General features: G+C 48.2%; 1 protein-coding gene across 1 annotated transcript in view; it reads right to left on the bottom strand.

Annotated features, from left to right (window-relative positions):
• Positions 1-22,245, bottom strand: part of IFNGR2 (interferon gamma receptor 2) — a 28,502-nt gene that overhangs the window by 3,617 nt on the left and 2,640 nt on the right. The window contains exons 2-5 of the mRNA XM_047874904.1: positions 16,479-16,611; positions 8,813-9,018; positions 4,240-4,385; positions 56-215 (exon numbers count right to left, since the gene is read on the bottom strand). Of these exons, the coding sequence (XP_047730860.1) occupies positions 56-215; positions 4,240-4,385; positions 8,813-9,018; positions 16,479-16,611 (645 nt within the window). The remainder of the gene's footprint in view (positions 1-55; positions 216-4,239; positions 4,386-8,812; positions 9,019-16,478; positions 16,612-22,245) is intronic.

Genomic DNA, 22,245 nt, shown 5'->3' with positions numbered 1-22,245 from the left:
CTCCTTGGGGAGGATTCTTTGCCCAGGTCAGAAAGGACCTAAGAAGGTATGTTACCATCCATCGCTGTTTTGTAGCAAGATACGTTGCTTAAGTGTCCGGGTCTAGAGATGTTCCCTTCTTCACAAACCAGTTGCGCTTTGACTTGTAAACAGTATTCTCTTAAGGGTTTCAAATCATTCAACACGATGGAGGTGCTCCTGAAAGGGCCTTTAACCTGTGTCGAAAACACCAAGAAGCACGTATGTAAATGACCCAAACAGATGCAGCGGGAGCACTTCTAGCTTTTTCAATGTTCCCCCAAATTCACAGCGAACACAATAACCAAAGAATAAAGAGTTCCTGTTTTGTTTTGTTAATTTTTTTAAAGATTTTGAGAGAGAGCATGCGCAGGGGAGGGGCAGAGAGAGAGAGAGAGAGAGAATCCCAAGCAGGCTCCGCACGGTCAGTGCACAGCCCAGTGCAGGGCTTGAACTCATGAACCTTGAGATCATGACCTGAGCCAAAACTACGAGTCTGATGCTTAACTGACGGAGCCACCCAGGCACCCCAAGAGATTCTGTTTTTAAAGAGTCACTGGCTTGCAGGCGACAAATTTTATATGTGAAAACTGGTGAGCTGTGTGAAGGAAGATGCCGGTGGCTTCAGAGCTGTGTTTCTGGCTCTCAGGCCTCGGAGGGGGCCCACTATAACAACGCAGGGTCGGCCACTGGAATTTAGCAAATCCCAATTTCTGGGATGAAATTTTCTCCTTTAAAACTGCTTAAATGGGGGGCACCTGGGTGGCTCCATCGGGTGAGCTTCTGATCGACTTCGGCTCAGGTCATGATTTCAGGGTCATAGGATCGAGCCCCAATTTGGGCTCTGCACAGGGTATACAGCCTGCTTTCTCCCTCTCTCTCTGCCCACCACCTTTCTCTCTTTCTCTTTAAAATAGAATAGAATAGAATAGAATAGAATAGAATAGAATAGAATAGAATAAAATAAAATAAAATTGCTTAAATGCCCAGTGTGTTTACTCATGTAATCAGGAACCGGCAGGATCCCAGATTCTTGAGGATTCTGTCTCCTCCCCACATCCCTGCTACTGCCTTCCTCAGGCCTCGCTAGCTCCCCACCTGGGTCCCTCTAGTCAGTGGCTTCTCACTCTCCTCCTGGACAAAGTTGACATTGTTCCACAGGGAAACGAGGAAAAGATATATAATGGCAATATAGGATTTCTTTTTTTTTTTTTTTTTTTTGTTTATTTATTTTTGAGAGAGAGACAGAGTGTGAGCCGGGGAGGGGCAGAGAGAGAGAGAGAGACACACAGAATCTGAAGAAGGCTCCAGGCTCTGAGCTGTCAGCACAGAGCCAGATGCGGGGCTTGAACTCACGAGCTGTGCGATCATGACCTGAGCTGAAGTCAGACGCTCAACCGACTGAGCCACCCAGGCTCCCCAAGGATTTCTTAAAATTTTTTTTTTTCAACGTTTATTTATTTTTGGGACAGAGAGAGACAGAGCATGAGCAGGGGAGGGGCAGAGAGAGAGGGAGACACAGAATCGGAAACAGGCTCCAGGCTCCGAGACATCAGCCCAGAGCCTGACGCGGGGCTCGAACTCACGGACCGCGAGATCGTGACCTGGCTGAAGTCGGACGCTTAACCGACTGCGCCACCCAGGTGCCCCATCCCCAAGGATTTCTTATAAGGGACTGCTTTCCTACTTTGAGATATGGTAGAGAACGCTATAGCCATTTGAAATGGTGGTATTACACACGTTCAGTGCCGTGTAGATGAGGCCTGCTGTAGTACTGACTGAAGAAAGGCAATTATTCAACAGTATATAGAAAATCTTATTTTGAAAAATATAAAGTCATCACATTACTTATGAATTGTAGGATCATAGATGATTTTTTTTTCCTTCTGTTTAATGGTGATAGACTGCCAGGACAGAGGAGAAAAATTTTCACTCGTGATGTGACATAGGGCAATTTTAAGGACGAACCTCTTTTTTGGATTATTTCAGCTGCCAGTTGGCATTTCTAAAATTTAGAATCACAGACGACAGAGACCGAGACTGCTGTGCTTGGGAGGCCTGCTTGCAAGGGTAACTAACTATCTCTGGCATCTGGGAACTTGGAATCTGGGAGTGTCCCCGCCATTCGCTAACATTAGCAGCTTATCGTACCTACAATGTTTTTTATGCTGACCACCTGCTCTCCTTCTAGGAGTCTGTAATTTTGATATGTGCTAGGGAGAAGAGGCCCATAAAGCCAATAAAAGCCCTGGGCACTGAGTCTCTGATAAGATTCTCTACTAGACTGCATTGCACATGTTGCCATAGCTTGTCATTGGAGTAATTGTGTCCTGGGTGGGTCTTTCGGGAGGGGATTCTTGGAAGCTTGTGTCTGGAATCCTCTGGACTTTGGCCCATGTACCTCTCCCTTTTGCTGACTTTGCTTTGTGTCCTGTTGTAATACGCCATAGCCATGAATACAACTATATGCCAAGTCCCATGGGTCCTTCGAGCAAATCTAGGTGCTGGTCAGAATTATTTGAACCCTAGAATCTTTTGTTCACAGAAGGTCAAAGTATAGCTGCTCCAGTTGATAAGGGAACAGAGAAATCCCTTCTGGAATCTTCCAGGCCTTCTCTATTCCAGTTGACCAGACTTTGACCTCTGATTTGCAGAAATGATTATTTCCTCTTCTCCCACATGATAAGAGTCTACTCGTCAGTGGGTTTTGCCTTCCTCCATGTTTCTAGACTCCCCATAAAGAAATGAGGAGAAAGCAATAATTTGTAAACTATGTCAGATAATAACTGCAGAGCATGGGCCCTGAGACCAGAACGTTTCTGCACTGATGTGCTAGCTATCAGCTGCTGACCTTGAGCGAGTTACTTAACCAACTTGGTTTCCTTCTCTGACACGGCTTGGTACGAAGATTAAATGAGATGATGTAGCTAAAATGTCTGGCCCAGTGCCCAACACAAAGAAAGCCCTTGATAAACACAAGCTCTTATCATAAAACACTATAATTGAGGCGCCCGGGTGGCTCCGTCGGTTGAGCGTCCGGCCTCGGCTCAGGTCATGATCTCACGGTTTGTGGGTTCGAGCCCCACGTCGGGCTCTGTGCCGACAGCCCCGAGCCTGGAGCCTGCTTCGGATTCTGCGTCTCCTTCTCTCTCTGTCCCTCCCCCATTCGTGAGTGCTCTCTCTCTCTCAAAATTACATTTTAAAAATAAATAAGTAAAACGCTATAATTGTTTCACAATATGTGAGTCATTATGCTGCTTAAACTTACACAGTTATGGGTGTCAATTATACCCCAATAAAACTGGAAAACAAAGCAAAGTGATAATGCTGAATTTAGGAAACCATGAAGTCTATGCAGATAATAAAACCTCATGATGTGCAGCTTGGATAGCCAGGCACTGCCGACGAGCTAAGGCCATCGTGTTTCTTCGTACCATGGAGGGCTGACCAGGCTGTGCTGGTCCGACCCACCTTTGTCAGGCGCACTGCCTGCCACGGCCCCTCCTCACACGGCCTGCATTTCTGACAGACCCCGGCAACTTGCAGGTCTCCAGACCCCAAGCCTTCTCACACCCTCCGTCGTTCTCCCTAGAACTCTCCCTCTCCTCCCAGAAGACTTTTCACCTGGTCACATATGTCGCCTTTGCAAATCATTCAAACCGGAGGACTTTATATGACCTTGCAGACTGCAGGGAATTCCTTGTCGGAGAGACAGGCCCTCTAGAACCTTCTCTGACCTTTACGGTGCCACAAAGCACCGTGAGCGCCCCAGACAACAGGAACAGCATGCTGTCAGGAAGAGAGGGGCCCTTCAGATCCACCTGGTAGAAGGGAAGGCTGGCACAGGTGGCAGAAGCCACGCGTCTAGAGGAGAAGGATTAAAGCTGGTTCAGGGCTCAGACTCGAAGGCAATGCTGGGACGCTCTGCCCCCCTTGTCCATTTATTATTATTATTTTTTATTACAGAGAGGGAGAGAGCGTGCACGAACAGGGGCGAGGGGCAGAGTGAAAGAGAGAGAATTTCAAGCAGGCTCCACGCTCCAACGCAGGTCTCGAGCCCACGGCCCCGGGATCATGACCTGAGCCGAAATCAAGAGACGCTCAAACGACTGAGCCACCCAGGCGCCCCCCTCCCCATCCATTCTAAAGTTTACTTTCTTTCGCTGTATCAGGAAGTCCAAAGGAAAGAAAATTAAAAACAAGGTAGAAAAATGCTCTTGCCTGTGGGATTCCTGCCTTTTCCCAGTAGTGGACATAATACAAAAAAGTGGCCGAGAAGGCATGGACGTCAAAGGGAGAGGAGAGCCTGATGATAAGGGAGCCTTCTCCTGGAGTCACCCAAATGTTTTCAGGAGGCCCGACGGTAACTGAAATAGAGTGACAAACAAAGGCAAAAAGATATACGTAAACATATACACATACACGCATATATATGTATGTTTTATGAATCACACAATATATGATTTTAGGGGCGCCTGGGTGGCTCAGTCAGTTGAGCGTCCGACTTTGGCTCAGGTCATGATCTCACGGTTGACATGTTCGAGTCCCGACTCGGGCTCTGTGCTGGCAGCTCGGAGCCTGGAGCCTGCTTCGGGTTCTGTGTTTCCCTCTCTCTCTCTGCCCCTCCCCTGCTTGTGCTCTGTGTCTCTCTCGTCTCAAAAATAAAGAAACATTAAAAAAAATTAAAAATACATAACTGTATATATATATATGTGTGTGTGTATATATATATACACATATATATATAGTGTGTAAACACACACATATGTGTATTTATAAACGCAATGAGATCGCATCCAGGCACATAAGACTACCAGAGACTGCTCTGGGCTTTACTTGGACGGCTACGGGGTAGGAAGCCCAGCAGGGCCACAGGGTAGCACCGGGGGCTTCCTGTCTTCAGTGGAGGGAGGGGTCCTTTGCAGCCATCTACCTGGAGGCCCAGAGCCGGTGCCCTTGGTCCCCCCAAGGACACAGCTTCCGTGCAAAGAGAGACCCGCGACAGGCAAGTACAGGACCCTCCTGGGTTAAGCCCCAAGAGCCAGTATCCCTTACGGTAGCTCTGCAGGGAGAGTTTCCAGAGTCCCCACAAGGGACACGCGCAGTTACAAAAATCGCTGTACTCGGCCCCGAACATGGCTTCCTAAGAGGTATTTGGGACAGTCCCCAGGGAGATGCAGTTTATCAGTCAGGGCTCATGTTGACATAGGTGATGCCAAGGAACACGGCCGACATGTCACCTTTCTCCACTTTCCAGAGAAGCCGCTGGAAGGTTACCCAAAGGTCAAATTTTCACGCAGAGGAGGAAGGGGTTTTGTTAGTCCTTATCTACTACCTATATACTTCGTATACGTACTTAATACACATTTTTACAGTTTCTTTACAAATGAACAAGAGTGCCATTTCCAAGCCTTTGAATGCAGGTCCCTTCGCTTATTGTAACACTATGTTCAAATATAGTTAACAGGGAGGGGCGCCTGGGTGGCTCAGTGGGTTGAGCGTCCGACTTCGGCTCAGGACATGATCTCGCGGTTTGTGAGTTCGAGCCCCGTGTGGGGCTCTGTGCCGACAGCTCAGAGCCCGGAGCCTCTTCTGATTCCGTGTCTCCCTCTGTCTCTGCCCCTCCCCTGCTCACACTGTCTCTCTCAAAAATAAATAAATGTTAAAAAACATTTAAAAGATATATAGTAACAGGGAACTAGGGTAGCAGAGAACTAGTACCATAGTAAGTCTACTTGTTACAGCTTTGCTTATAGTTCCCAGGACCCGAGGACTATGACTCACCAAGCGCTGTGCATTAAAAGTTACATTTCTCAAGTAGGCACTTAAAGCATATAATTAACCGGAGAAACTCGGATCAAAGTAGAAGTTGGGCTGCATGAGTTCTTTTTTTTTAGTGTTTTTTTTTTTTTAATGTTTATTCATTTTTGAGAGACAGAGAGAGACAGAGCACGAGTAGGGGAGGGGCAGAGAGAGAGGGAGACACAGAATCCAAAGCAGGCTCCAGGCTCCGAGCAGTCAGCACAGAGCCTGACGTGGGGCTTGAACTCATGGACTGTGCGATCATGACCTGAGCTGAAGTCGGAGGCTTAACCGATGGAGCCACCCAGGCGCCCCAAGGCCGCATGAGTTCTTAAGAGGCCTGTTTCCACACACACCGTTTATACCTGCAGACGGTCGTATCACTGTGTGCAGTACCGTGCTCATCACAGTGGGGGAGGATTTCTCTTATGCCTCTGTGCTCTTCCCTGGGCTCTCCCAGGTTGGCGAGGCTTAGGCATCTGGTTTAGCTGCCCTTCTCTGTGCAAAAGTAACTGGTCCCTGCAGGGTTTGCACCCAGGCCCTCTGATCTCAGAGGGTGGAGAACAAGATCCACAGACGCTCACAGACGCTGGCATTTACTCTGTCAAGCTTCCCTTTTGCAGCCAAGCGGCTGGAGCACGAGAGGCACTGACCTGCAGGCCCCGGCCACTTGCTGCACGCCTCTCACCTCGGTGGGGCATATTCTCTAGACTCTTCTGTGACTCACACATGGGAAGTCGGCCTGGAAGCAAGGGCGCCAGTCGCGACCAGTCACTTAACCCGCTGGAAGGTCAGCGCTGAGAGACGTACCCTTCTGAGAGTCCTGGGTCTGGAACCTGGCACCAACCTGAGACACCTGTCTCTCAAGGGGGACACAATCTGCCTTCTCTCGGCACATGGAAGGAAGTCTGTTATCCGTGGGTAACTGTGGATACAACTTCCATGCACTAAGTTCTGACTGTAAACCAGGCCACGTGGACTTCACACGTGTCCCCACAGATCCGTGTGGCCAAGCACAGAAGGCGGTTCCCAGGGGGGAAACGGAAGCCTGGGGGTGACTGTCCTTGCCCAGAGTCGCAGCGAGTAAGCGGTAGAGCCGCGATCTGAACCTAGGTCTGCGTGATGCTACAGCCTGCCCCCTGCAGCCAGCTCCTCTTCCCCCGCCAAACGCTTGGGAAAGCATCTTCCTGTTGGTTCTCTATCCCCAGAGCATGAGTGCTGGACACAGCGATGGGGCCCCGAGGACCCAACTGCCTTGGTCTTTATAAGCGACGGGCAGAGGATGACAACCCAGCTGGTAATCACCTGGGGGCACTGCTCCCCAGCTCAGGCTCGAAGGACAGAGAGCAGAGATGGACCAAAGACTTTCAGGATGGGGCTTGCTTCTAGTCCCATTCCTCTCCTGGGTGTGCCCAGTAACCACCACTTTCCCTCCCTCCCTCCCTTTCCTTTCTTTTCCCCTTTCCTTTCCTTTCCTTTCCTTCCTTTCAATTAATTCCCACTTAGGTGACATTTCACAGCTCAAATGTGTGCTGGTTCTCTATTCAAGGACAAATAACTTGTCCACAGTAGACGATCAGCTGGCAGGGATCACACTGTCTTCTTTTTCCGTCCCTGCATCATCTAGCACAAACGGTTGACTTTTTTTTTCTTAGCTTCCTATCTCAGAACATTTCAAACATGTAGAAAGTAAGGCGAAGCTCACAACAAAAGCTCATGTACTCATTACCCAGCTTTGATCAACCGTCAAGTCACGGCCCATTTTGTTGCCCACGTGCCCATCCACCTTGCCCTTAGCCTCCTACTCTCTGGATTGTTATGAACGAATCTCAAACATCACATCATTTCATGTGTAAATACTCCAGTATGTGTCTTTAAAAGACACCGCCCCCAGCTTTAAAAACATAAAATACCATTATAATACCTAAGATAAATTAACAGTGATTGCTTATGCAGATCATCAAATAGCTAGACGGTGACATTTCCTCACTGGTCTTATACGTGTTTAGTTTGTTTGAATCAGGATTCCACACTTGATGTCTGCATAAACCATAAACACCGAAGAAACACGGGGCACAGCTGACCGTGTGAAAAATGAATCACGGAAGGAGCAAATGTACAAATTACTCTCTATCATTTCTTTTTTTTTTTTTTTTTTTTTTTTTTTAATTTTTTTTTCAATGTTTTTATTTATTTTTGGGACAGAGAGAGACAGAGCATGAACGGGGGAGGGGCAGAGAGAGAGGGAGACACAGAATCGGAAACAGGCTCCAGGCTCTGAGCCATCAGCCCAGAGCCTGACGCGGGGCTCGAACTCACGGACCGCGAGATCACGACCTGGCTGAAGTCGGACGCCCAACCGACTGCGCCACCCAGGCGCCCCACTCTCTGTCATTTCTTACGCCCCCTTCCAATTTCTGGAAGCACGTTTGTTCAATCATTCAACCAAGCTTTCCTGAATATCCACTATGTGCCAGGCACTGTTCAAGGCTGCATTAAAGTCTTTTTCGAACATAAAGGAAGTTGCGCCAGAGAGTTAAGAGTGATCAGGGAAGCCAACGTACTGGCATCCCATCCAGCCCAGAGGTCAGCAAGCTTTTTCAGTAAAGTGCCAGCGCAAACTTAGGCTTTGCAGGCCAGATAATCTCCGTTGCAACTATTCAACTCTACTGCTGTAGCTTGAAGGCATCCACAGGCCGTACGTTATTAAAAGATGGTGAAACTGTTCCAATAAAACTTACAACCACAAGCCGGTGGGCTGGACGTGGCCTACGGGCTGTAGGTTGCCAGCCCCTGGTTTGGTACATCACGCTCCTCTAGCGTCGGCCTCCATGGTCAGTACTTGGACTTGACCATCATGAAGCCACCTGTTTGTTGGCTATGTGGGGTGAGAAGCAAGACCGAGGTGCACGGGGCCAAAACTGTTCAGTGAGGACGAAAGTGAAGAAAGGCTGGAAGTAATAAAGGACGTTTCACAGCCAAGTTCTCTTACCATTCCTACAGTACCGGAAAGAAGGCACTGTCAGCCATGGAGAGACCAGGTCGTCTACCTTCGCTCGAACACGTAAAAAGGTGTCGAATTCCGGTCGCAGAAAGACTGAGTTGCCTTTTCGGGTGAAGTCACACTCTGTTGTGGTGATGTTCATACAGTTTACCTCCCCCTTGTCACCGAGGTCATACCACGTACTGCTACTACGGCTGGAAAGGAAAAGAGGATTTCACTTCACAGAATTCGCTCTTCTCCAACAGTTTCTCCAGAGCTGACTTTTCAAAAGGAGCTTTACTGAGACACAATTCCCATAGCATATAATTCACCCATTCAAAGTGTACAACTCAGGGGTGCCCGGCTGGCTCAGTCGGTTGAGCATCCGACTGCAGCCCAGGTCATGATCTCGCGGTTCATGGGTTCGAGCCCCGCGTCGGGCTCTGGGCTGACAGCTCAGAGCCTGGGGCCTGCTTCAGATTGTGTCTCCCTCTCTCTCTGCCCCTCCCCTGCTCATGCTCTGTTTCTCTCTCTCAAAAATAAAATAAAATAAAATAAAATGAAATAAAATGAAATAAAATGAAATGAAATGAAATGAAATGAAATGAAATGAAATGAAATAAAATAAAATAAAATACACTAAAAAAAAAAAAAACAAAGTGTACAACTCAATGGCTTTTAGTAGATTCACAGGGCTGTGCAGCCAGCACCACAATCAAGTTTAGAACATTTTTATTATTCTCGAAGGAAACCCCGTGCTTACTAGCACTCACTCCCAACTCTGCCCTAATCCCCCAAGCTCCAGGCAACCATTAATCATCTACTTTCAGTTTCGATGGGTTTGCCTACTCTGGTCATTTCATATAAATGGGATCATAAGCTGCATGGTCTTTTCTGATTGGCTCCTTAAACACAGCATATTTTCAGGCGTGATGCACGTTATAGCATGTATCAGGACTTCATCCTTTCTCTTTTTTTAAATAATTTTTAAAAACTATTTATTTCTTTATTTTGAGAGACAGACAGAGAGAGAGAGAAGGGCAGAGAGAGAAAATCCTAAGCAGGGTCCACACCATCAGCGCAGAGCCTGACCCAGGGCTCAAACTCATGAACGGTAAGATCATGACCTGAGCCATGATCAAGGGTCTGACGCTTAACCGACTGAGCTACCCAGGCGCCCCGGTACTTGATCCCTTCTTGCGGCTGAATAATCATCATATGGATATAGCATGTTTTGTTTATCCCTTCATCTGTTTATGGATGTGTTGGTTGTTCCCACTTTTTGGCTGTTGTGAATAAGGCTAAGAAATATTCACTTGCAAGTTTCCATGTGAATATAACTTTTCAATTCTCTGGGGTAAATACCTAGGAGTGGAACTGATGGGTCATATGGCAACTCAATTGTTAACTACCTTTCAAACCAGCTGCACCATTTTGCATTCCCACCTGCAATGTACAAGGGCTCCAATTTCCCCATATCCTCACCAACACTTGTTCAGCCTTTTTTATTATGGCCATCCTAGTAGGTGTGCTGTGGTATATCTCTGTGGTCTTAATTTGCATTTCCCTGATGAATAATGATGTTGGGCATCTTTTTATGTACTTATGGGCCATTTGTACATCTTCTTTGGAGAACTGTCGACTCAAATCCTTCCTCTATATTTTAATTGGGTTGTCTTTTAATTGTTGAGTTGTAAGAGTTCTTTATTCTGGATACAAGTCCCTTATCAGATATAGGGTTTGCAAATATTTTCCCCGTTCACTCCTACAACTTATGTTAACTCTTCAAACTTAGCCTCTATAGGCAATACCTTAGGAAAGATACTGCGTTCATACAAACCCCCACTCATACTTCCCCCTAGTGTGGGGCTCATTTACCTCATAGCTGCCCATTTAAAGAGGATCTGCCTCACCCATATGAAAACACTGTCAAATACAAGGCCATATATTCTTAATATATATATACATATACATATTTATACATGTATATACAAATATACATATACATATTTATATACATAAAAAGATACATATGTATATTTTTAATGTTTATTTTTGAGAGAGAGAGACAGAGTGTGAGTGCAGGAGGGGCAGGCAGAGGGAGACACAGAATCCGAAGCAGGCTCCAGGCTCTGAGCTGTCAGCACAGATCCCAATGTGGGGCTCGAACTCATGAACCACGAGGTCATGACCTGAGTTGAAGTCATACGCTTAACTCACTGAGCCACCCAGGTGCCCCCTAAGGCCATATATTCTTGGGGCGCCTGGGTGGCTCAGTCCGTTAAGCATCCAACTCTCGATTTCAGCTCAGGTCAAGGTCTCACAGTTTGTGAATTCGAGCCCCCCATCGGGCTCTGCACTGGCAGTGGACAGCCTGCTTGGGACTCTCTCTCCCCCTCTCTCTCTGCCTTTCCCCCGCTCACTCTGTCTCTCTCTTAAAATAAATAAATAAACTTAAAAAAAAAAAAAGGAAAACCCTGCCAAATACAAGGCCATATATTCTTGTAAATGACAATGCATTCCCCAGAGCCCCAGTGCCACACCCCCACATGGGACTCTACTCTCCAGCTCGGACCTCTGACCTCAGGAGACAGACTTGAGAAAAACCAGGTAGGTGGCTGCTAGAAGCCCCAATGCGGGGAGCAGCCAGTGTGCCCCGTAAAGGCAGGCTGTACCCCCACCCCACGCAACAACTCCGGCCTGAAAGCAAGGCCAGGGGGGACAGAAGAGATGAGGCTGGGGATTGCTGTCGGCGGCTTTCACACACCACACGTGCTTCTAAGTCTTCCTCTAATCCTGACTGGAGGCTCTTCTGTCAAAGTGGCGAGTGGCAAGTGGCAAGAGGCAAGATGAAGGCCGCTGCAAGGTGCATGCCAGGGTTTCCACGGAAGATGCCTGCCCTACTCACATGACCACCGAGCCCTGGACCCCCAGACCCTGGTGGGGAGGGAGATCCCAAAGCACAGGCTACCTGCCCCCCCTTCGATTGGGAGTGAGCTTCCCAAGGGGTAAGTGATCTCAGAACGGGTAAGTTGTGCAGATGCTTCTAGCTGCTCTAATCCTCTCCCGGCAGAGCCCAGCTGCTGAACTTGGGCAAAAGGCGCCCCACATTTCAAAGGCTCATTTTCCGATTTACCGGGGAACGGCCCACCCATGTTCCCCACCCTTGCCTCTCCTCCAAAGCTGGCCCTTTCTCAGAACTGCTTTTGAAAAATGTCTCTCCACCAAGGGGCTTTAAGGGGAAGAAACCATCCAAATTGAAACAGCAGCTGACGCAGGAAGACCAGCAGCTTTCTGGGGGGCGGGGGAGGGGAAGGAAGAGTGGAAAAGGAAGCTGCATTCCGCATGCTGTCTTCGCAAAGGGTGAAAATAAAGGGCGCTTAGATGAACACAGCCTCGAGAGCATGGCCCCGTTGGAGCCAGCCTCCGGCCTCTGGTCCTGGGCTCTTAACGCTCAATCAGCCGTCTGAGCCTCGCCCAGAAAGTCACGCTGGCTCCCCCTCACCATGCATCCATTATGGACTGCCTCTGTCCCTGAATTTAGCTCCTTTTGAAAGCAGCCCTCACCACAAGCGGGGACACAGCATAGTGGTTAAATACTTGGACTCTGGAGCCAGGTTACCTGGGTTGAAATCCCAGTCATTGTGCTTCTCTTGGTCCCCTCGTCTATAAAATGGGGATAAATTACGGTGTCTGTCTCCCCGAGCTGTCATGAAGGTTGAACCAGCGGGCATCAGTAAAGTGTCTGTGCCGGGACCTGTGGAACCAGCAGGCATCAGTAAAGTGTCTGTGCCGGGACCTGTTGAGCCAGTGGGCATCAGTAACGTGTCTGTGCTGGCACCTGTTGAACCAGCGGGCATCGGTAAAGTGTCTGTGCTGGGACCTGGTGCACAGGAAACACCACGTAAATTATTTGTTAAACAGTTGGGCAGCTACATGCTCTACTGTTACAGCCGCTGTTAGATCACTTCCAAAAATGGTAAGTGTCCCCTTTGACCTTGCAGCTCCTCTGCTACGAATGTAAGAAAACAATCAGATGATTTATGTACGAGGGCACTACCTCCAGCAGCCTCCAACTCTCGACTGTCTACACTCGAGAGTGGGGAAGAGTGAAACACATCATGTGCGATACATCATATAATAAAACGAGCAGTAAAAATGTTTACAGAGATAATTACATGAGAAAAAGTGCTCAGACATTTAAGTACGTTCAGTTGAAAAAAAAAAAAAAAGAAAAAAGGAAGCAGGACCCAAAAGCACAACCCCAGTTTTGTTTCATTTTTACATACACACCAGCACATTTTCAAACCAAGTGCATGCATTTAGAAAAAAGTCTAGAGAGAAACACGCTAAAATGAGAACAGTGATTATTCTTAGGCTGTAAAGCATTGGATGTTTTAATTTTATTCTTTCTACTTTTCCGAGTGTTCCAGCCTTTCTGTAGAGAACGTGTATTGCTATTAAAATCAGAAAAAAAAAATGAAATAAAGAAATGCTTTCAGAAGACTGGGCTGGTCAGGTTAGGTATGCTTAAGTAAATCTCCTGATTTTTAAATGTTGGCACTGATGGAAAAAAACAAAAATTAAACATTGCAGGTCAAACACAGCCTGTAGTCCACATTGTCTGCAACCCGTGGTTTAAACTTTAAAATTTCCCATAGTGCTCAGTGTAATTTTCACTTTCCTACTGTGACTGTCAGAAAACGGAGGCACCGGGGCGCCTGGGTGGCTCAGTCAGTTAGTTGAGCGTCTGACTCTTGATTTCGGCTTAGGTCATGATCCCAGGGTCATGGAATGGAGCCCAGCGTCAGGCTCTGTGCTGAGTGTGAGGCCTGCCTGGGATTCTCTCATTCCCTCTCTCTCTCTCTCTGCCCCTCTCCCCTGCTCTCTCCCTCCCTCTAAAAAAAAAAAAAAAGAAAGAAAACAGAGGCACCTTCGTTTATAATTAGAGTAATGCTTTACTATAGAGAAACAGCACGGAAAAGATTTAAATCCCACAAGCCTCAAAATGAAATATTTCATGTCACTAGAATGCCCCAAGCATGCATGTAAAAGTCTCTAAAAACAAAACAAGAGCAAAGGCCCTCCTCCATCACCAAATCTGCAATTGGAAAAGAAAACAAGATCAGCTTTGGTTTCAGTTTTTTTGTTATCTTTCAACTTTTCCAAACAAGGGCACTTACATTCACCCCATCCTTTGTTTCTTTTACCCAAAGCACCTCTATCCTGAAAAAAATCTCTCCCAAATGCTTTCCAAAAAGAAAACAAAGTAAGCAAGTTAGCCTGGGATAGGAAACTGTCAAAGCCTTTAACAAATATTTCTAATACTTCCTGGCACTCTGTCAACCCACAGATGTACCTCCCCATTCAAGGCTAAGGAGTGCTAGTTAATAAATCAGCTGTGCCTTCCTGTTACTGAAACCTTGCTTACTGTTACTTTTAAATTTTTAGTGTCTTTATTTTTGAGAGGGAGAGACAGAGCACGAGCAGGGGAGGAGCAGAGAGAGAGGGAGACGCAGAATCCGAAGCAGGCTCCAGGCTCTGAGCTGTCAGCACAGAGCCCGACACGGGGCTCGAACTCACAAACCACAGTATCATGACCTGGCTTAATGCTGAGTAGGGCGGGCCTCATGGGCACAAGACCCGTGTGGTGGCACACAGCCCCACTCTTAAGAGGCGCCCGGTTTGATGCTCTCCTGTTGCCATCTTGAAATCCTCACTAATTTTGAACAAGGGCCCGCATCATTTTCATTTTGCACGGGGCCCCACCAATTATGTAGCTGGTCCTTATGGACCGGTCCACTTACCATAGATGATTGGTACTTACTTGAGGAATAGATAAATGTAATTCAGAGATAACCCCTAAACCCTGGCTTAGAATCTATTTTTATGAAGCAAATATTGTCACAATGGACATTCAAAGGTAAAAAAGAAGTCATCTGGAAAACCACTCCTCTGACACATTAACTGCCAGTAATTTTTCCCAGTTCTTCACCTGTTCTTGACCACAGAAATATTCCAAATTTTACATAGTTGCAACTGTTACCAGATGACATACAATTATCCTTTTTTTTTTTTTTTAATGTCGATTTATTTTTGAAAGAGAGAGACGGAGCATGAGCAGGGGAGGGACAGAGAGAGAGGAAGACACAGAATCTAAAGCAGGCTCCAGGCTCTGAGCCATCAGCACAGAGCCCGATGCAGGGCTCGAACTCACGAGCCATGAGATCATGACCTGAGCCAAAATTGGACGCTAAACCAACTGAGCCACCCAGGCACCTCCAATGATCCTTTTTAATAGTTGCCTCATGTTTGACTTCAAGTTAGGAGGACGCAATTCGACATTTTTCTGCTGATGGACACGAATATACACCTTAACGTATATCTTCATGAATACGAGTGTTTTTTATTTCTTTTTCTGATGGAGGCTTGTATCACCTGTGCAGGGGAAAGTAATGAGGGCATTTCTGTGGCTCTACTTTGCTGTAAGGGGCTGTGTTAACTGATCCTCATCCAGTGCTGTATCCGCAAACCACACTCTCACAAGCACTGAGCATTACCACATCTTTAAATTGGGTTTAACTGGTAATATAAAATGACTTAGCCAACAATTTTAAGTCTTCACTTAACCTACGTAACAAGATAAACACATAACAATCGAGGATCTAGATTCTGCCTTTTTCTTCCCATGTGTGTTTATATTGCACATCAAGTGATGGCAAACTGAAAAAGCTTGCAAAACGGGTGAGAGAGGGAACAAGGGGCCGGAATACTGTGCAAAATGGAAAAATCCATTTAGAAATGGAGAATTAGGGCCACCTGGGTGGCTCAGTCAGCTAAGTGACTGGCTCAGGGCATGATCTCACAGTTTGTGAGTTCGAGTCCAGTATCGGGCTCTGTGCTGACAGCTCAGAGCCTGGAACCTGCTTCAGATTCTGTGTCTCCCTCTCTCTGCCCCTCCCCAGCATATGCATGCTCCCCGCCCCCCCTGCAAGTAAACAAGCATTAAAAAAAAAAGAAATGGAGAATTAGGAGTCATTAAGCGAATACATTCCTTAGTAGGCCAAATTTGGCCCATAAAGTTCAATAAGCCAGATTCTCAAACTTGAAGAAGATGAAGGCTAAAAGCCACCTCCTGCCCTTTTAAGACAGGAAGCCCTCCCTGAGACCAATGAGAGAACAGAGTCCCACCCAACTAAGAAGCCATGTGGGCAGACAGCACAGTCTCTGACACTTTCGTTGTCTAAGCCCGTGGATTGAGGGGGATGGGGGGGCGGGGGTTGTTGTGCAAGCTCTGTCCTTGGAGACTTTAAATTTTTTTTTTCAACGTTTTTATTTTATTTTTGGGACAGAGAGAGACAGAGCATGAACGGGGGAGGGGCAGAGAGAGAGGGAGACACAGAATCGGAAACAGGCTCCAGGCTCCGAGCCATCAGCCCAGAGCCTGACGCAGGGCTCGAACTCACGGACCGCGAGATCGTGACCTGGCTGAAGTCGGACGCTCAACCGACTGCGCCACCCAGGCGCCCCTGTCCTTGGAGACTTTAAAAGCACATGAGAAATATCTGTTTCCAGCGGATTTGCTCGCAATGTTGCCACGAGGCAGGGACAAGGGTTCTGTAACGGCTCCCCCCACAACTCCCAGGAAGGACACCCACAGAAAGATCCGGCTTACTATTTATGCTGCACCTGGTAGACCACCGGCCTCGTGTCATTGCTCAGGGACACCGGCTCCCAACTCAGAACCTGCTCGGCATTGTACAGGCGAACCTTCGGGTTTCGAGGAGCAGGCAGCTGGGAAAGAGAGTCTTGAAAGGGGCAGAGAATAAGAGAAGGGGGAAGAGGGGGAGAGAGAAAGGGAGAAAGATCGATTACAAAAATATTTCAGTGCACGTCATCAAGCCATTCGTATGCAACTCCGTTTCTGTCCAAGTGCAGAGATGGTATTATGTGTCTCTCTAGGCATGTCCCCTCACCCCCGCCTTTGACTAAATTTGGCATCATCAACACAGTCTGTGGAGAAAAAGAGGGGGTTGGGGCTGCCTTTCTGCCTGCAGACTCCAGTTCTTTTTTAAATGTTTTTCTTTTCTTCAATTTGTTTTTGAGAGAGAGAGAGAGAGAGAGAGAGAGAGAGAGAGAGAGAGACAGATTGCATGCATGTGTGAGCTGGGGAGGGACAGAAGGAGTGGGGACAGTGGATCCAAAGCAGGCTCTGTGCTGACAGCCAAGAGCCTGACACAGGGCTCGAACTCACGAACCGTGAGATCACGACCTGAGCTAAAGTCAGATGCTCAACCGACTGAGCCACCCAGGCCTCCCCCTGCAGACTCCAGTTCTCTCGAACAGGTCCTGGGTGCCGGGGTCTGGCTCAACTAGAATGCTTACTCTAGCTTTAATACGTATGTGTGACTGGGCAGGTTAACTTGACAGTCTGGGCCCCACTTTCTTTTTTCAGGAATAAGGGATAAATAACAGTATAGTCCAGAAGTGAAGGCTGAATTGGGGGCCACATGACATGCATTAGCCCCAGACTTGCATTAGCAGCAGACGTGCATCAGGACCAAGGGTGCGTTTGGTAAACCTCCACAAACACATGCACGCACTCACACACATCCACACGCACACGCCCCAAAACAGGCATGCAAAGCCCGAAGGCACGCGGAGGGGGAGACATGTCTTTTGGGGGGTGTTTTTCAAGGACTCCCAGTATCACGATCACCGAGGTATCGCTTCAAATGCAGATCCCCAGTCCACTCCCCGGACCAGGGAATCCACATTCTCAACACGCTTCCCAGCCTATTCTTATGCACAATGAAGTCTAAGGACTACAAACAGGATAATAACACCCACCCCAGGGAATGACCACCAATGCCAGGGTCCCCCTCCCGGGGTGACCTGGAAGGCACAACCTCAGCAACCCGCCCCCCAAGCAGATACTTCCGCAGGACAGGGCTGGGGACCACAAGTGCGGGGAGCCTTTTCTCTTGCAAGAACACGCAATCATGACGAGACCATCTCTGAGATGGAAAGATAAATGAGAAACGCCCAGAACGTGGAAAGCAAAGTGTGAAAAACATGCTGTTCCAGAATTCAGAGCAGGAAATTCAAACCACATGCTTTCAGTAAATGCATCCAATCTTGACGAACAGCGCCCAGCTCGAGTCTGCCGGCTCTTCTTCTGAAAGATGCGATACCAAGAGTCTGTGGCTGTTTTGTTTACTTCCAGGATGTTCGTTGTCTCCACAGCGATGAGTTCAGGCCCAACTCCGGGCTTGAACTCATGAACTGTGAGATCATGACCTCAGCTGAAGCCGGATGCTTAACCGTCTGAGCCACCCAGGTGCCCCTAGCATCTTTTCTTTTTTTTTTTTTTTTTTTTAATGTGTATTTATTTTGGGGAAAGAGAGGGCGTGTGGGGGAGGGGCAGAGAGAGAGAGAGAGAGGGAGACAGGATCCGAAGCGGGCTCTGTGCTGAGACACCCAGGCATCCCTCAAATTTAGTGTCTTAAAACCACCCAGGTGTCTCTCTTAAACAGTTCTGGAGGTCAGAAGTTTGAAACTGGTGGGTGAAAGTCAGGGTGTTCCGTGTTCCTTCTGGAAGCTCTGGGGGAGAAATGGCTCCTTGCTTCCTCCAGCTTCTAGAAGCAGCCCACATTCTTTGGCTCTGACTCCTTCCCCCAGCAACACTGGGCCAGTTCCTTCTCTTGCTGCCATCTCTGTGGTCTCACTCTTCTGCTTCCTTCTTCCACCTTTTCAGGGACTCTTGTGATCACACCGGGCCCACGAAGCCCTTCAATCCAGGGTCATCTCGTGACCTCAGGATCCCTCGTCACAGGTGCAAAGTCCCTTTCGCCACACACGGTAACACAGCCGCAGGATCTGGGGCTGAGGATGTGGACATCTCGGGGGAACGTTATGCCGCCCGCCACGGTGCTCGTCACCTTCCCCCCATCTCCAGGGAAGAGCCATCTCCGGGCACCCTCTCCCACCATCCCCACAATCCAGACGTTCCGCTAAGAAAGGAGGCACCGGGGGACACAGCAAGGAGGAAGAGTTTCCACCCTAACTGAGGGCTGGGCCAGGAGAGAGGCTTCCCCGTAGTCGTGGAGGCTCTAGACGAGCCTTCGACTTTCTTTGATTTTCATTTTACCACGGTGGGGGGGAGGACCCGCAGGTTTGCTCTTACATTTGGGCTTCTTGGAATGCCCTGTCTCACCACATTCAGAGAAGAAAACAAATCTTAGAACTGAGGATGTCACAAGGAAGTACATCAGACTGCCCACTCACTAACAGCTGCCTCTGCAACCTCTCAGAGGGCCTGCCCTTGACCGGCCTCACCCCTGTCTCACAGGCCACATGGGGCCCTCCCGGTTCCTGGGAAACACGGGGCCTGCCCTCGCCACTCCTTCTCTGGGGCTTTCTCTCCCAGCATGCCACGGCTCTCTCCCCCACTCCCTTCAGGTCTCGGTAGAGTGGTTTCCTGTGCAAAATGTCTAGGGCATGGGATTCCCTGCCCCTCCCTGACCTGTCCCCATGGGGCTCTGAATGTGGTGAGACAGGGGATTCCACCTGGGTCCTTTGTTTCCACCAGGCACTGAGGAGCATGGATTCCAAAGCTGGACTGCCCGAGTTCAAAGCCACACGCTCCTGTAGTTGTTTAGCCACTTTGTGCCTCAGCTGTCTCATCCGTTAAATGGGTACAGTACAGACTTCACAGCGTCATTACGAGGAACGAACAGGTTAGTTTTACAGGGCCGAGGACAGAGTGAGCACCTCGTGGTCCCTGCCTCTCCTCACCGCCAGCAGTTTATCGATAGTCTCCCCAAGGTGCGAGAGTGGGGAGCTCCAGGAAGGCTGGGTGTTGTCGGACTTGGGGACTGTTTTATCCCCACCTCCTGGAGGAGCAGGCACTCAGGACATGGGGCTTGAATAGCCTACAGCCCAGCAGCGTGCTCTCCTTCAGAGACAACTTAACCCATGTCTCGTCCTCAGCATCGCATCCACTCGAACACCACGCAAAACTTCGGTTCCCTTTTTCCTTCCTCACCTTATGCCCGGTCTTCCCTTTTCTGTGGTCTCTGCTGTGGCCGGGAGTGGGTGGCCAACTCTGAGCCATGACTTACCTGCTTGGCTCCAAAGGGTCAGTGTATTTAGGGTCATAGCACCTGCTGTCCAGGGTGTCGGTGAAGGCTCGGTGGGAAGAGAACAGAATTTATGGACAAAGGGCTTGGGCTGGAATTCTGATCCTATCCCCCACAGCCACAGATCCTGCCAAGGCCCCACCTGAGCCTCGGTTTCCCCGTGAAGAGTGAGACGGTGCTGTCTCTCCCAGACTCGTAGCGAGGGGCAAATGCAAGACCACAAGTGAAAGGCAAAGCAGACCCTAAGTATATAATTTGTAAGACGTGACTGATTCAGGCCCCGGGCTGAGCACCATATCCAATGGTCTGAGCCTGATGGAGGCAGAACAGCGGCCCCCAAAGATGTCTGTGTCCTGAGAATATATGAGGTTACGTGGCAAAGGGGAACTGGGGCTACAGATGGAATTCAGGTCCCTAAGCAAAAGACCCTCAAAGAGGGAGATTCTCCTGAGAGATCCGCGTGGACCACAACGGTGTGTCTCTAGAAGCTGGAGAGGGCAAGGAAGTGATTCTTCCCCCAGAACCTCCAGAAAGGAACGCATCCCTGCTGACACCTTGATTTTAGCCCAGTCAGAACCTGCATCTGACCTCCAGATAACACCCTGGTGTTGTTTTAAGGCACTGCATTGGTGGTGATTTGTGACAACGATAGGAACTAATTCAGTCACTGTAGGTGGACATCAGGGCTTTAATGACAGCCCAGCTCCCACGAGATAAAAGCTCACAGTAAGAGTAGGGGGTACGGTGCTCCCCACTCTACCTTTTCTCTCCGTGGCCTCTGGGGCAACCGCTCATGAACGACTAGTGGGAAGAAGACATAACGTAGGTGCCACCTGTGGGAAGTGTGTCCTCTGTGCCTCACGACCACGGCCTCCTCCTATGCCACCTTCCTGCCCCCACCCACCACCTCTGGTCCACCCTAGCTAGATCTACCCAGGAGGCTTTATACATATTTAAGAATAGGCGCTCCTGGTCTCAAAAGCACAGTTTGATGAACACACATCACACACAGGTAATAAAATAAAGTATAATTAACATTAAAATTAATCATTTAATCTTGACAACCAAAGACCCTTCAGGATCTTTCTCCACGGATGCGGCATTATGACGAACATCAACGATCCTACCTCTGACACCTTGCAGGGGAGAAGAAGTCAAAAACAACATTCCCTGGGGCACCTGGGTGGCTCAGTCGGGTGAGCATCTGACTCCTGATTGCGGCTCAGGTCATGATCTCAAGGTTCGACGGATGGAGCCCCACCTCGGGCTCTGTGCTGACAGCACGGAGCCTGCTTGGGCGTCTCTCTCTCTCTCTCTCTCTCTCTGCCCCTCGCCCACTCATACTCTCTCTCTCTCTCAAAATTAATAAATAAACATTTTTTAAAAACTCCCTGAATTCTCCACTCATGCTTTCTATCTCTCAAAATTAATGAATAAACATTAGAAAAAAAAATCCCCTGAATCCTCAGCCATAACTGAGAAGTCGCTCTTGTTAGTAAATACCGGACATCAGCTAATTTACCTAGCCATTTGTCTCTTCCTATAAAGGATGGTTTTGTTTCCCTGAGAGTAAATGCGGCTATTACCTTCTTGAAAAGAATGGCGGAGAGAATAAAGTCAGATAATGTACGTAAGACACTTACAACCTTGTCTGACCTAGAAGACTGGCCCAATACATGGCGACTACTACTATTCGTTTATCGTTTGCCTCAAAACCTGCCAGCTACTCACTTTCAACTGCTGAGACTATAAGCAAACAGGAGTTACTCAATGACGTTCATTTGCAATGCTTTTCACGTTGTTGGGCGTTTACGGTCTTTCTCAGCGGTCTCTAAGCGCATTAGAAGCTTTGGTCAAATCAGCAAGTCGTGGCAATGAAATTCTGTGGCACAAGTCCATTTCCAATCTACTGGAAAACTAAGCAGCGGCTACAATACAAAGAGAAGCCCCAACTCCTCAACATTTAGGTAAATTACTAGGTAGTCAGTTGACTTACGGCACTTTGGTGCACTCGACTAATTTTTTATCTAAAGCAAAGGGCCACCACTTAATGCATTACTACCGAGGGGAACAAAAGACGCCACCCCCAAACTTGCCACTTTGGCATGTTGATTATTTTGAACTAAAGTCACGTAAGAAACAGTTGGTGTAATTTTAGGACATTCTGACTTTCTTTTATTCCCTTACAAGCAAGAAATATATCTCTCCCGTATCCTTCCTATCTTCCCACACCAGGAGGGAAGGGCATCTTTATTGCTGGGGAATTCCAGGCTGAGAAGGCTGTATAAATGAACTTTGTTA

This window comes from Prionailurus viverrinus, chromosome C2 (genome assembly GCF_022837055.1).
Source record: "Prionailurus viverrinus isolate Anna chromosome C2, UM_Priviv_1.0, whole genome shotgun sequence".
NCBI lineage: Eukaryota > Metazoa > Chordata > Mammalia > Carnivora > Felidae > Prionailurus > Prionailurus viverrinus.
This window is presented reverse-complemented; position numbering and strand designations above follow the sequence as displayed.